The sequence below is a fragment of the Cervus canadensis genome, chromosome 17 (genome assembly GCF_019320065.1).
Source record: "Cervus canadensis isolate Bull #8, Minnesota chromosome 17, ASM1932006v1, whole genome shotgun sequence".
Classification (NCBI taxonomy): domain Eukaryota; kingdom Metazoa; phylum Chordata; class Mammalia; order Artiodactyla; family Cervidae; genus Cervus; species Cervus canadensis.
In genome coordinates this window covers 62758127-62771566 of record NC_057402.1, presented here as the reverse complement: position 1 = coordinate 62771566, position 13440 = coordinate 62758127, and the positions used below count along the sequence as shown (strand labels likewise).

Genomic DNA, 13440 nt, shown 5'->3' with positions numbered 1-13440 from the left:
GTTTTAATAATAGGCATCCTAATGTGTGTGAGGTGTAAAGAAGGACATTTTTATGCAAAATATTTCCAGTATGGTAAATAAGCTGTTGGGACATAGGAAAAAGAGAAAGGAGAAAGCTGAATGGGAAGCATTCTCAGGCTGAGGGTGCATTCAGTCTCTCATGGTGTTTTGTAAAAAGGCTAATCCAGAAGCTTTGTCAACACTAACTTTGGTAACATCTATTGCCTCTGATAAAAAGGCTACTTGTTCCCAAACCAAAACCACTTGCAAGTATTTTCTCCCCCAGACAAGAAAGGAAACAGCAGGAAGGTGAATAACCAATATAGTAGAAATTCCCCTAGGTTATTTTTAACAAAACACCAGAATTTATACATTTAATATAGTATTTATACAAACCACTTTCAAAGTAATAAACCTGGAAGTTTAGCTGCATATTCCAAAGCTGATATTATTTAGAGCTCCTTTCTAGGAAAAGTTTTTACTCCTCATCTAATTATCATTTGGAAAATCAATCACATTAATTTACAATCACATAGAGACACGGTTCCCAAGGAACCATGCCTTCTCCCCACTCTCAAAGACTGCAGCCATACACTCAGTACAATCCTCAGTGCTTTACCGAGCGTCCCAGAGGCTCCAAAAGCCATTTCAAAGAGCATGGAAGCCTCTGATTAGTGAGTGTGGGGGCCAGAGCTGCTGGAAGAGATGGCATCCAGGGGTTCCCATCATTGACAGGGTGGGCAAAAGCAGCTTAAAGCAAGTACAAGGTCATGCTCACCCCTTGTCTTTGGTGCCTAGTAGACCATCAGCCACACGTAGGCAATTGGAATTTCTGAATAGACTTCCCAAGTGTCCCATTATACATTTAATCACATCCTGAAGAAGCAGCAAGTGTTCTCATAAGGGATCAGATCACATTTTAACCTTTAGGGTTCACAGCTGATGAATCATCTACAAGTGTGATTAGGTATCTCTTCGGTGTCTGACGGTGGCAATGTGCATGTTCTAGGTTTTCTGAGGAGAAGGCTAGTGAGCTATAATATCTGGTAACTGGTGCCTGAGGCTGAGATCACAGAACGCATCTGGCTACCTTCAGGACATCGTCAAGCCAGGGGCTTGTATGTGGCCCAAGGGATGCAAACCAAGAGCATTTCTGGGCTCAAAACCAAAGTCTTAAACAAGATTTAACTCCTCTTAGAGGAGTAGGCTATCTTCATGCTAAAGATACAATAAACTGTTCCCTTTCTCTGAACTTAAAGGAAAAAGAAAGCATATAATTTTGAAAGTAGTTTCTTTAAAAGAAAAAACTTAAAACCAAGGTTGATATATTCATTCAAAAAGTAAAACATTGCATTTTAACCTAATAGGTTAAATTGTCATGAACCATTTCCACATATTTTCTAAAAGGGGATTTTGATGTGAACACATACTACATCTTATTTACATTACTGAGGTAAAACAATCAAGGAAAATCAGTTTTTCTAAGAGAGATTTGAGACATAGGAAAAAACCAAATAGCCACATCTATACCTACAGAGAGTTGAACTGTGCCCCCAAAAAGACACGTTCACGTCCTAACCCCTGGTCCCTGTGAATGTGATCTTATTCGGAAAGAAAGTCACTGCAGCTGTAATCAAGCTATGACGAGGCCACACTGCATTAGGCTGGGCCCCCATCCAGTGTCTGGTGTCCTTACAAGAAGAGGGAAACGTGGATACGGGGAGAGCATCACGGGACGGTCCGGGAGAGACTGGAGAGATGCATCCACAAGACCAGGGATGCCCAGGACTGCGGCAGCCTCCTCAAGTTAGGGAGGAGGAAGGGTCCTCCCCACTGAGCCTCCAAGAGAGCAAGGCCCTGCCCACACCTTGACTTCAGATTCCTGGCCTCCAACACTGTAACAAAATAAATTTCTGGTTTTTTGAAGCCACACACTTTGTGGTAGTTTGTTACTGCAGCCCTAGAAAACTAAAATAACATTGCAGCCATCTACACAAAGAGATGCCTTTGATTACTACTGTTCAGCAGGGTCCCTGGCTTGCCTCTCAACCAGGAAGAGTGCATCCAGCTCTGCAGACGTGAAGCTCAGCTCCTGGCTTCAAATGGAGCCTCTCTGTGAATTCCATGGCATCTCTGCCTGCTGCCGAGTCCTGAGAGTGCCCACAGACGGGCTGTGCACGGCACACACATTCACCTGCACGGACTTCCTGCTGCCTTGCACCAGCTCAGGGGCTTTAGTCGTGTCCTGCTCTTTATGACCCCATGGACTGCAGCCTGCCAGACTCCCCGGTCCACGGGATTCTCCAGGCAAGAATTACTGGAGAGGGTTGCCATGCCCTCCTCCAGGGGATCTTCTTGACCCAGGGATCAAAGATATCTCCTATATCTCCTACACTGCAGGTCGACTCTTAACCCCTGAGCCACTGGGGAGCATGGACTTCCCTCAACAGGAAAACTGGGGTATCCACTCCCTCCAGTTAGGAAGCAGCCTCATACACAGGTGAGCTCTTTCCAGTGAGCATTATATTTGGTGTTGCGAAGAGGTAAATTTCAAGACAAATTTTCCTGAAGTTTTAAGAGTCTTGGGTAACAAGAATTTCAGTAGTTTTATATTCATAACAGCAATAACAATAATAATAGCTAGTACTTTCATCCTTACTTTGAGCCACTGTAAGAGTGCTTCCCATGCTCATTTAATCCTCACATCTCAGAGACAGGGCTAGCATTTATCCACATCTTACTGATGAGGAATTCAAGGTTCAGACAAGTGGCCAAAGGTCTGATTTCCAAACCTGACTTTCTCTCCAACAGGAAATGCCTTCCCTCTCAAGTCTGCAGCTCCAGGCCGAGTCCAGCTTTACCTGGTCACGAATACAGCAGCATCCACGGGGGGCGTGTCGTCCTTGCCTCCTGGAACCTGGTTGTTGCCGAGGTACCGTGCACCTCCATACTCTTCATTCTGCCAGTGACAGAAGCTCTCCAGGGACCGCTCACCATGATGCCCAATGGATAACTTGGCCTAAAAGAAATCAGGGGGCAGTTACAGAAGCCACTTCCCAGGGAAGCCAGAGTTTATGCTCAGCCCACAGCATGGATATTAAAGAAGAGACAGCTGCTCACAGGGCCATTATTCAATGTCACCTGCCCACAGTGCTGGTAGGCAGATGCAGAGACACAGAGGGACACTACCGGGGCCTTACCTATAAGTTAGGATGAAGACTATCTTACTAAAGAAAAGCTTTCTTCTTTTTAGCAAACTGAACAGCATACCCAACATTCTCTTGTGCACTGCTTAACTCTTTAGGTAACACTTTTATAAAGAAATGCACTCAATCAAGACCAGAAAACAATGCTACAGGGCAAGCAAATTTGACCTGAAGTTTGGGTAGAGCTCCAAAAGGCTAGCTATGATCCCAAAGACCTCAACATCAACTCTGTACCCGGGAGACATGGGAGAATGAAAGAGGGGGGACAAAGGCCCACTGCTCAGGGTTCCCCGAGATGCTGAGATGACGTGCACGCCAGCAGCAGTGCCTGTCCTCCTCTCTCCAGGCATCCCCTGGTCCCTGGCCTAGGGCACACTGCTGCCATCTGCAAAGACAGGGAAAGAGGACAAAGGAAAACACCTGGACTCCTCCCTAGCACTCGAGAGCCACTAAGGAGAGTGAGGACTAGATGCATTTTCTGTAACTGTGCTGATGGAGACTTACAGGACGTTGTCGTAGCAGGACAAGCTTGGTAACCTGAATGTTGACTTTAATTCCAAGGCTCTGGTGCTGAAACATATTGTATACCTGTCAGGAGAGAAAAAAAGAAATGTAGAGAGATACAAATACAAAAAATTAAAAAAAATAGCAGTATCCTGAAACAAACAAAAGATACTAGATAAAAACTAAGGATATCTGAACAAACCATGGACTTGAGTTAATAATAATCAACAACATTGGCCCATTAGTTATAATAAACATATCATATTAATGTAAGATGTCAATAACAGGGGAAATTGTGTGTGGGAATTCTATGTACTATCTGTCAATTTTTTAAATAAATCTAAAACACAAAATATAAATGCATGAAATATAAATGTATTCATTTATAAATTAATGAAATATAAATTATATTCATTAAAAGTTAATTACTTAAAATTTTTTTAAAACTGTTCTTCCAGTACAAAAAAAATCTAAATATATGATTTGCAATCATATATATATGTATGAAATTCAAATTTCAATGTTCATAGATATTTATTGGAACAAAAAATACATATATGTAAGATATATAACCCAGATTTTATTTAAAAGGCCTTCTGAGACAAAAAAATTCCCATAAATATAAATTCCTCAAAAGAAACTTGCGTAACAGGAAACTCTGGAATCACATACATGTGAGGGCATACAAGCACACATGCAAAGACCAACTGGAAATAAGCTGGTTGAAAAAAATGCATAGGATGGGTGAATTTGAAAAAAAAGAAATGGTGTCAGTTGGTTCTGGGGTTTCCTGCAGGAGGGTGAAGAGGATCTTCATGACGGGATGGGCAAAGTCCGTGCCTGTGGCCTCTGCCACGCGCCAATCTGCATTATCTCTAACCCTCATCACAACCCATCACGGGTGGTGTCTCCACCAACCTCGATTCAATGAAGTAAAGCCACTCGCTCAAGACTATCAGTCAACTATGACCACAGTCCAAATCCAGCCTTGTCCAGCCATAAAAGCCACATTCCTTTCTACCCGAAGTCCTCATTCTAACCAAAGTTTGTCAGTGAGATACAGTAATAGAAACGCCTATGCCCCCTTAATTCTGCACCTCTTGTTGGTAGAACTTAGTTACAGGGGTCTCAACATCAAGAAATCAAAGAATCCAAGGGGAAGAAGGATAGGACAAGTCAAGTAAGACAGAAGAATGAAAGTTGATGTAGACAGAAAAAAAACGCATTGGATTTGAGGACCCCCAGATCATGACAACCTCCTGAGCTCCTTCCCAGGAGAGAGCGGGATTCAGGGAGGCAGAGTGGAGGAGGTGGCAAAGGCAGAAGCATCAGACATAGAGGGGAAAGTAAGAGCCTTTCAAATGTTCCCTTTTCTTTTAAATGAGGTAAATACTTTTGTCTCATTATGCCCTTTTCCCAATGTTCAGTTCAGTTCAGTTGCTCAGTCATGTCCAACTCTTTGCGACCCCATGAATCGCAGCATGCCAGGCCTCCCTGTCCATCACCAACTCCCAGAGCTTACTCAAACTCATGTCCAAGGAGTCGGTGATGCCATCCAGTCATCTCATCCTCTATCGTCCCCTTCTCCTCCTGCCCCCAATCCGTCCCAGCATCAGGGTCTTTTCCAACGAGTCAACTCTTAACATGAAGTGGCAAAAGTACAGGTGTTCCCAATGTTATTAATATATAATTGCCTTAGGTTCAGGTATACAACATGATGCTGATGCTGGGAAAGACTGAGGGCAGGAGGAGAAGGCAACAACAGAGGATGAGATGGTTGGATGGCATCACCGACTCAATGGACATGGGTTTGTGCAAACTCCGGGAGGTGGTGAAGGACAGGGAAGCCTGACGTGCTGCAGTCCACGGGGTCGCAAAGAGTCGGACACGACTGAGTGACTGAATAACAATATAACATGATGATTATATATCCTATATACCACAGTATATATAATATAGTAAATATATACATATCTGAAAATGATTACCACAAAAAGTTTAGTTCATGTGCCTCACCCCATACAGTTACAACTGTTTTTCTTGTGAAAGAACTTTTAAGACCTACTCTCTTAGCAACTCTCTGGACTTTCCTGGTGGCTCAGATGGTAAAGAATCTGTCTGCAATGTGGAAGACCCAGGTTCGATCCTTGGGTCAGAAAGATCCCCTGCAGAAGGGAATGGCAACTCACTTCAATATTCTTGCCTGGAGAATTCCATGGACAGAGGAGTCTGGCGGGCTACGGTCCATGGGGTCACAAAGAGTCAGACAAAACTGAGAGACTTTCACTCTTAGCAGCTTTCAAATATATGATACTATAGTACAGTTAACTATAGTCACCATGCTGTACATTACATCCCCAGGACTTATTTATTTTACAACTAAAAGCTGTACCTTTGACCACCTCCACCCATATCCCTACTCTCAGCCTTTGGGAACCACCAATCTGTTCTCTGTATCTATAAGCTCAGTTTGGTTTTTTTTTTTTTTTTTTTTAGATTCCACTTATAAATGAGATCATACTGTATCTGTTTCTAACTTACTTCACTTGATTTTGAATATGCTACTTTTTTTCTGATAGACATAATCTAGAGGGAGAATTTTTCAGCAGGGGCATTAAAACTTTCTCTCCAGTACATCAGCAGCAGCATGAAGCAACGGCTGCTGCCAACAGCATGGCCACAGCTGATCCAGGCCTCGTGAAGCTGGGCACACCACTGGGCAGAGAAGCAGCAGAAACCAGGCACGCAGGGTTCAAGCATCTGTGCGACAAAGGAATTAGCTGCGTCAGGGCTTGGATTTTTCTCTTTGAAAACTATTATGAAAGCAAAACAATCTTTGTGTAATTTAATATTCTTTCCCACAAGGAAAAAGACAACATATTCAGTTCTTCTGTTCTCACTCCCTCCTTCCAAAACTTTCTCTTTCCTTAAGAACAAAATTGCAGTCATTTTTTAAATTCTGGATCATCTGTAGGCCAATTCTGAAGTCATGCCTTAGCTACCTATCCCCAAACCTGGGTGAAGAAGGGAAAAGCACATAACTTTTTCCTTGTTTTGATATTCTGAGAACCACCCAATGGCTATAAATCAAATTTTTCCAGAAATATTCAGCCTTAGGATTGGGCCCAAACTGGAAAACCTCAATTCAAAACATGAAAACTGGGAAGAATAAAAACTTTAAATTATGAGGGAGAAAATTCAAGTCACACAGTTTCAAAGCGCAATCGAAACATTGCCTGTAATAGTAACACCGGCCAAAGACATTAAAGAATACTGCAGGTTTAAAGGAACAACACAGGAAACCAGTTCTCAGGGTGTTCTGACACACCCCCTGAAAGCTGCGTTAAGAATGGAGCCTGAACGGAATGATGCAGTTTTCAGCAAGGACAGAACCATAGGGAAAAACTCCCTCCTCAGAATTGTGGGGTTTTTCCTCTCCACCTGAGGACAGCTCGGCACATTCCGTATAAGGCTCAGGTGCCGTCCTTGGAACAAATACACAAAAAAATACGTGAGCTGGAGCGGGAGAAAAGCTTGATGCTCCAGGAGCTGAGATGGAGGGCGAGACGGGGACTTGTTTAATGAGCACCGAGTTTCAGTCTTGCCAGGTAACAAAGTTCTGAGGTTTGGTTGCTCAACAGTGTGAATACATGTAACATCCTGAACTGCACACTTAGTGACTAAAATGGTAAATTCAGCTACGTGCATTTTACCAAATTAAAAGTTTTTCATTAGCAAACTTAAGGTAAGAAGCCTCATGCTCTAAAGATCTTCACTAGGAAGCCTGCAGGAAGCTACCCGCCTTGATGTGTAACCGGGAGGCCCACGCTCAGGACAGCGGGTATGGGAACCTGATCGCGGTCAAAGCATCTTGTCCCAGGGGCAGACCACGCTCCCACAAAGTCAGGCAGACATGCGCTCTCGCTCGGGGGCTGGGGCCAAGGCAGGCTAGTCAGCTGAAAATGCAGCGGCAGCCCCAGAACACAAAGCAGCAGGCCTCAGAGACGTGTAGCAAAGGCTGCCTGTCTTCCTCGCCCATGTGGAAACGCACGCTCAGGAGAGCCGTGGAGGTGGCGGTCCCATGATGTTTAGGGAGACACATGGTCGGGGAGGGAACGGCCCAGCGACCGCCTGGAGTCTGTCCCGCTCCAGCCGGCTGCGTCCTGGCGCTCTCAGAGCCCCGGCTGCATCTGCCGCATCAGCACCCCGGAAGCTGAGCCAGGGACATGCGGCCAGCAGCGCAGCGACCTGGGAACACAGGGAGGGGCAGACAGGGACAGGTGATGGGGCACCTGTGGAAGGAGCTCATCCCAAGGCTGGGTGGGAGTGCTGTTTGCAATGCCAGGCCAGTGGGGTGTGCGGGGAGGGTGCTCACAAGAGCACTACCTACCAGCACGACTCGGGGCCTTCCTAGGGACAGAGGGGACCCAGAAGGGACACACTCACATCGCTGGCTGCACCATCCAGACCCCACCCTGGAGGGGGCTGTATTCTCTAGCAGTCCCTCTGACAGGGGTCCCTGAAGCAGCAGCAACATCCCCTGGGCACATTCTGGAAACACATTCTGGAGCCCACCCCAGACCCAGTGGATCATCAGACAGCCTGGGGGGCAAGCCGTCTGCATCCACCAAGCCCCCCAGCATCCCTGGGCTGTGGGAACCAGTGATCCCTCAAACACGCCACCGGTCTCTGCTCACCAGAGAGAGGCTTGTTGTATGTTTCACATGGTAATTGAGTCAAATTGATGTCATTTTTCCTCCAACAGAACTCGCCTGGAATGTCTCAGGTTTTCGTTCCACTCTGTGGTTGTTAAGGAAGCTAAAAACAACCAAAGCTCTGTCAAGTGGCCCCATTTTCCAGCTTGGCTGCCCAGAGCCAGGGCTTCGAGTGTCAGCACCACCTGTTTCCGTCTGCAATTTGTTCTTTAAACTATTCCTGCTGTGGTGTCACCACCACCCCCAAGCAAAGGAAAGCAAGTCACGCACATAACAAGGCACTACAGCACCTCTGGAAAATCAGCCAGATCTTCAGATCACTCAGGGCACGGGCTGCAGCTTGCTGACGGCTCAGAGATGCAGGACCGGGCCAAGTGTCTCTCTCGACACGTAACCGCACGGTAAGCGTACTTGCAACGGGGAGGGGACTGCTGGAACACACAACCCAGCGGGACCCTATCTCCCTCTCAGCCAGGAGGGAGGGATCTTTGAAGACACCACGGAGCCCTGCAGCAGCTTTCCAGCTGACTCACAGCGAAGCTGAGCGCCGGGGCCCCACGCCCCGCCCTCCCGTCACCCACAGAAGCACCTCCCCCACTGCCTCCCGGATGCGAGGATGACCCTGCCGGCCGGCTCCTTATGTCAGGGTGATGCCTTCCCTTATCAGCAGAGGGTCAGCCATCACAGAGGTGTCCTCAGCTGCCCTGGTCACTTGCTATCACCTGGGTCTTTGTGTAGCATTTTTAAAATTTGCACAAATTTCACTAAGCTGTCTGTTGGGGACTCTCTGTTGGTGCTACCACATGAGCTCCATGAGGATGGGAAGTGCCGTGGTCCCTACTTGATTCCTAGAAAAGTCCCCAGCACATATTAGGTACCCAGTAAAAATATAACTGAACGGAATTACTGAGTGTATCTCATTTTATTTTTTTATAGTGGCAAAATATACACAGGGTTTCCCAGGTGGTGCTGGTGGTAAAGAATCCACCCGCCAACGCAGGAGATGCAAGTGGGTTCAATCCCTGGGTCAGGGAGACTCCCTGGAGGAGGAAAGGACAACCCACTCTAGTATTCCTACCTGAAAAATTCCATAAACAGAGGAGCCTGGCAGGCTACAGCCCATGGGGTCGCAAAAAAAGTCGGACATGACCGAGCAACTGAACGCACACACAGCACACACAAAATACATATAACATAAAATTTACCGTCTTAACCATTGTTAAGTACACAGTTCAGTGGCGTTAAATGCACTGTCATTATTGTGCTACCATCACTACATCCATCTTCACAGCTTTTTTGTCTTCCAAACTGAACCTCTGCACCTATGAAACAACTCATTCCCCTCTCCCCTTAGTCCTGGCAACCACCACTACTTTCTGTCTCTATAAATATGACTATACCAGGCACCTCTTATGAGTGGAATCATACAGAACCTGTCTTTTTGTGATTGGCTTATTTCCTTAACATAATGTAATCAAGGTTCACCTACATCATAGCACGTGTCAGAGTTTCTTTCCTTCTTAAATCTGAATAATATTGTTATGTATGTGTGTATCTACATACACACACACGTTTTTGTTTATCCTCCAATGGATATTTAGGTTTGTGAATTATTTATGAATAATGCTGTCATGAACAAATAAATATCTCTTAGAGACCCTGCTTTCATTTTGTGTATATACCCCAAAGCAGAACCACAGAATCATGTATCTTGTGAGTGAACCTCTTTTATGCTCTGGCCTGTGTAGAGTCTGGACACTTTGCTGGGATTTTAAAAATTTTTCTCTTTTGGCTAAGGATGCTGTTTTCATTGGGGAAAGCTCCCTCACTGGGTGAGCTCTGGATGAAGGAAGGAACCCTCTCTCTACTGCAGAAACCAAAACAGGTGAAAACTCACTCTGCCTGCCACAGAAGCCTTGGCTGGGCGCCAGCAGTGAAGAGATGGCCGCAGGACACACAGTGGCTCTAGGACGACAGCCACATTCGTGCAAGAGCTCAGCCTGCTCTCTCCTGCTGGCCTCCCTCCCTGCAGCCTCCTGCCGCTCACCTTCCCCCAACTCTGATGCTGGTGACCCGGCCTCCCTTTTGGTCCTGGGCTCCTCGGTACACACCTCCTAACACAATTCCTCCTCTGCTTCAGTTAGCCCAGGTGCAGTTCTTCTCAGCTCAGTTCAGTCTCTCAGTCATGTCCGACTCTTTGCAACCCCATGGACTGCAGCACGCCAGGCCTCCCTGTCCATCACCAACTCCCAGAGTTTACCCAAACTCATGTCCATTGAGTCGGTGATGCCATCCAACCATCTCATCTTCTGTTGTCCCCTTCTCCTCCCGCCTTCAATCTTCCCCAGCATCAGGGTCTTTTCCAATGAGTCACCTCTTCACAGCAGGTGGCCAAAGTATTGGAGTTTCAGCTTCAGCATCTGTCCTTCCAATGAATATTCAGGACTGATTTCCTTTAGGAGGGACTGGTTGGATCTTCTTGCAGCCCAAGGGACTCTCAACAGTCTTCTCCAATACCACAGTCCAAAAGCACCAATTCTTTGGTGCACAGCTTTCTTTATGGTTCAACTCTCACATCCATACATGACTATTGGAAAAACCATAGCTTTGACTAGACTAGACAGACCTTTGTTGGCAAAGTAATGTCTCTGCTTTTTAATAAGCTATCTAGGTTGGTTATAGCTTTCCTTCTAAGCAGCAAGCAGTTTCTTCTGCTTACAGTCAAAACCTTTGGCTGAGCCATGCCCACTCCTCTCTGGGTCACAGAGCTTCTTTCTTCCCTGTTTTAAATGGGACCACTCTGCCTGATGCCAGGCTTGTTTCATTACCTCTTCTATGCTTCACAAGTCCTCAAGAACAACCAAAGTGGTTCTGTTCTCATCCTTTCTTCTGGTTCTCTATAGACTGACTCAACAGGACTCAGAAGTGAATTCATTTGTGGCAGCCGAGCACGCTCTCAGAACAGTTCTTGCCCACTGCACTTGTTTTATCAGCTCCATCTTGATACCTCCTCCCTGAAGGACAAGGTGTGAGCTGGGAAGAGAGATAGGGCTGAAAGGGACCACCCACAGAACAGGATGGGAGGTGTAAATATGTAATTGTATTTATGTAGAAACACTTCCTGCCAGAGTTTAGGACACCACATCTGTGTGATATGCTTAGAATACAAAAGACTTTTCAGAAGTAAATTAATCGAGGAATTAGAAAGGGAAAGCCAGTGTTGACACAACTTCAGTGCTAAATCCTTTGCACAGGATGTTAGAAAATGGTATTAATCACTCATTTATGAGTTCACAATGCCACAAAAATTTCTTAATCATCTATACATGTACAAGGTGCTGGGGAAACAACAATGTAGGCATACACACAGCCCTACCTTAATGAGCTTATAGATGGCATAAACAGCAGGGTGGGTTTTTAAAAAATTCTGTAAAATATGCATTATATGAAATTTACATCTTTAAGTGTATGGTTTAGAGGCATTCAGTACACTCACACTGTTGTGGAACAGTCACTATTTTCCATCTATAGAACATTTTCACCTTCTCCAGTTGAAACTCTGCAGCTCTTAAACACTCCCTGCCCCGCCGGAGCCCCTGGTAACCACCATTCTGCTTTCTGTCTCTGTGAATTTGACTACTCCAGGGACCTCGCATGAGTGTAATCATACAGTGTTTGGACAGTATACTTTTGTGACTGGATTATTTCATTTAACAAAATGTTCTGAAGGTTCATCCATGTTGTAGCATGATCAGAATTTCCTTCCTTTTTTAAGCTGAATGATAATTGAGTGCATATACCATATTTTGTAAATCCCTAAAGAGATGGGACTACCAGACCATCTTACCTGTCTCCTAAAGAACCTGACCCCTAATGAATGTGGGTCAAGAAGCAACAGTTAGAGCCTTACCTGGAACAAATAACTGGTTCAAAATTGGGAAAGGAGTATGACAAGGCTGTACACTCCCCCTATTTAACTTCTATGCAGAGAACATCATGCAAAATGCTGGGCTTGATGAATCACAAGCGCTAGAATCAAGAGTGCTGGGAGAAACATCAACAACTTCAGATATGCAAATGATACCACTCTAAAGGCAGAAAGTGAAGAGGAACTAAAGAGCCTCTTGATGAGGGTGAAAGAGGAGAGTGAAAAAGCTGGCTTAAAAGTCAACATTCAAAAAACAAAGATCATGGCGTTTAGTTCCATCACTTTATGGCAAATAGATGGGGAAACAGTGGCAGATTTTATTTTGGGCAGGGCTCCAAAATCACTGGGGATGGTGACTGCAGCCATGATATTAAAAGATGCATGCTCCTTGGAAAGAAAGCAATGACAAACCTAGACAACATATTAAAAAGCAAAGGTGTCACTTTGCCAACAAAAGTCTGTATAGTCAAAGCTATGGTTTTTCCAGGAATCATGTATGGATGTGAGGCTGGACATAAAGAAGACTGAGCATTGGAGAATTAATACTTTTGAACTATGATGCTGGAGAACACTCTTGAGAGTCCCTTGGGCAGCAAGAAGATCACACCAGTCTATTCTAAAGGAAATCATCCCTAAATAGTCATTGGAAGGACTGATGCTGAAATGCTAATATTCTGACCACTTGACGCAAAGAGCTGACTCATTCGGCTGAGTCTGGGAAAAAGACTCTGAGTCTGGGAAAGACTAAAGACAGAAGAAGAGGGTAGCAGAGGATGAGATAGTTAGATAGCATCATCGACTCAACGGACATGAATTTAAGCAAACTCTGGGAGATAGTGACGTACAGTGAAGCCTGGTGTGTGGCAGTCCCTGGGGTTACAAAGAGTTAGACGCACCTTAGCAACTGAACAACAACCACCACAACAACCACATTTGTCTACCTATTCATCCCTTCAGTGGACACTGAGTTACTTTCTCCTTTTGACTATGCTGAATAATGCTGCTATGAGTGTGGGTGTACAAGTTCATGACCTTGCTTTCATTTCTTTTTGGTTTATACTCAGAAGTGGATCATATTATACCTTCT

At 45.2% G+C, this 13440-nt stretch overlaps 1 protein-coding gene across 2 annotated transcripts in view; it reads right to left on the bottom strand.

The window, feature by feature from the left end:
* ADAMTS17 (ADAM metallopeptidase with thrombospondin type 1 motif 17) overlaps positions 1 to 13440 on the bottom strand; it is a 395361-nt gene that overhangs the window by 306138 nt on the left and 75783 nt on the right. For both annotated transcript variants that reach the window (XM_043434539.1, XM_043434540.1), the window contains exons 5-6: positions 3711 to 3794; positions 2862 to 3019 (exon numbers count right to left, since the gene is read on the bottom strand). In XM_043434539.1, coding sequence (XP_043290474.1) covers positions 2862 to 3019; positions 3711 to 3794 — 242 coding nt within the window. The remainder of the gene's footprint in view (positions 1 to 2861; positions 3020 to 3710; positions 3795 to 13440) is intronic.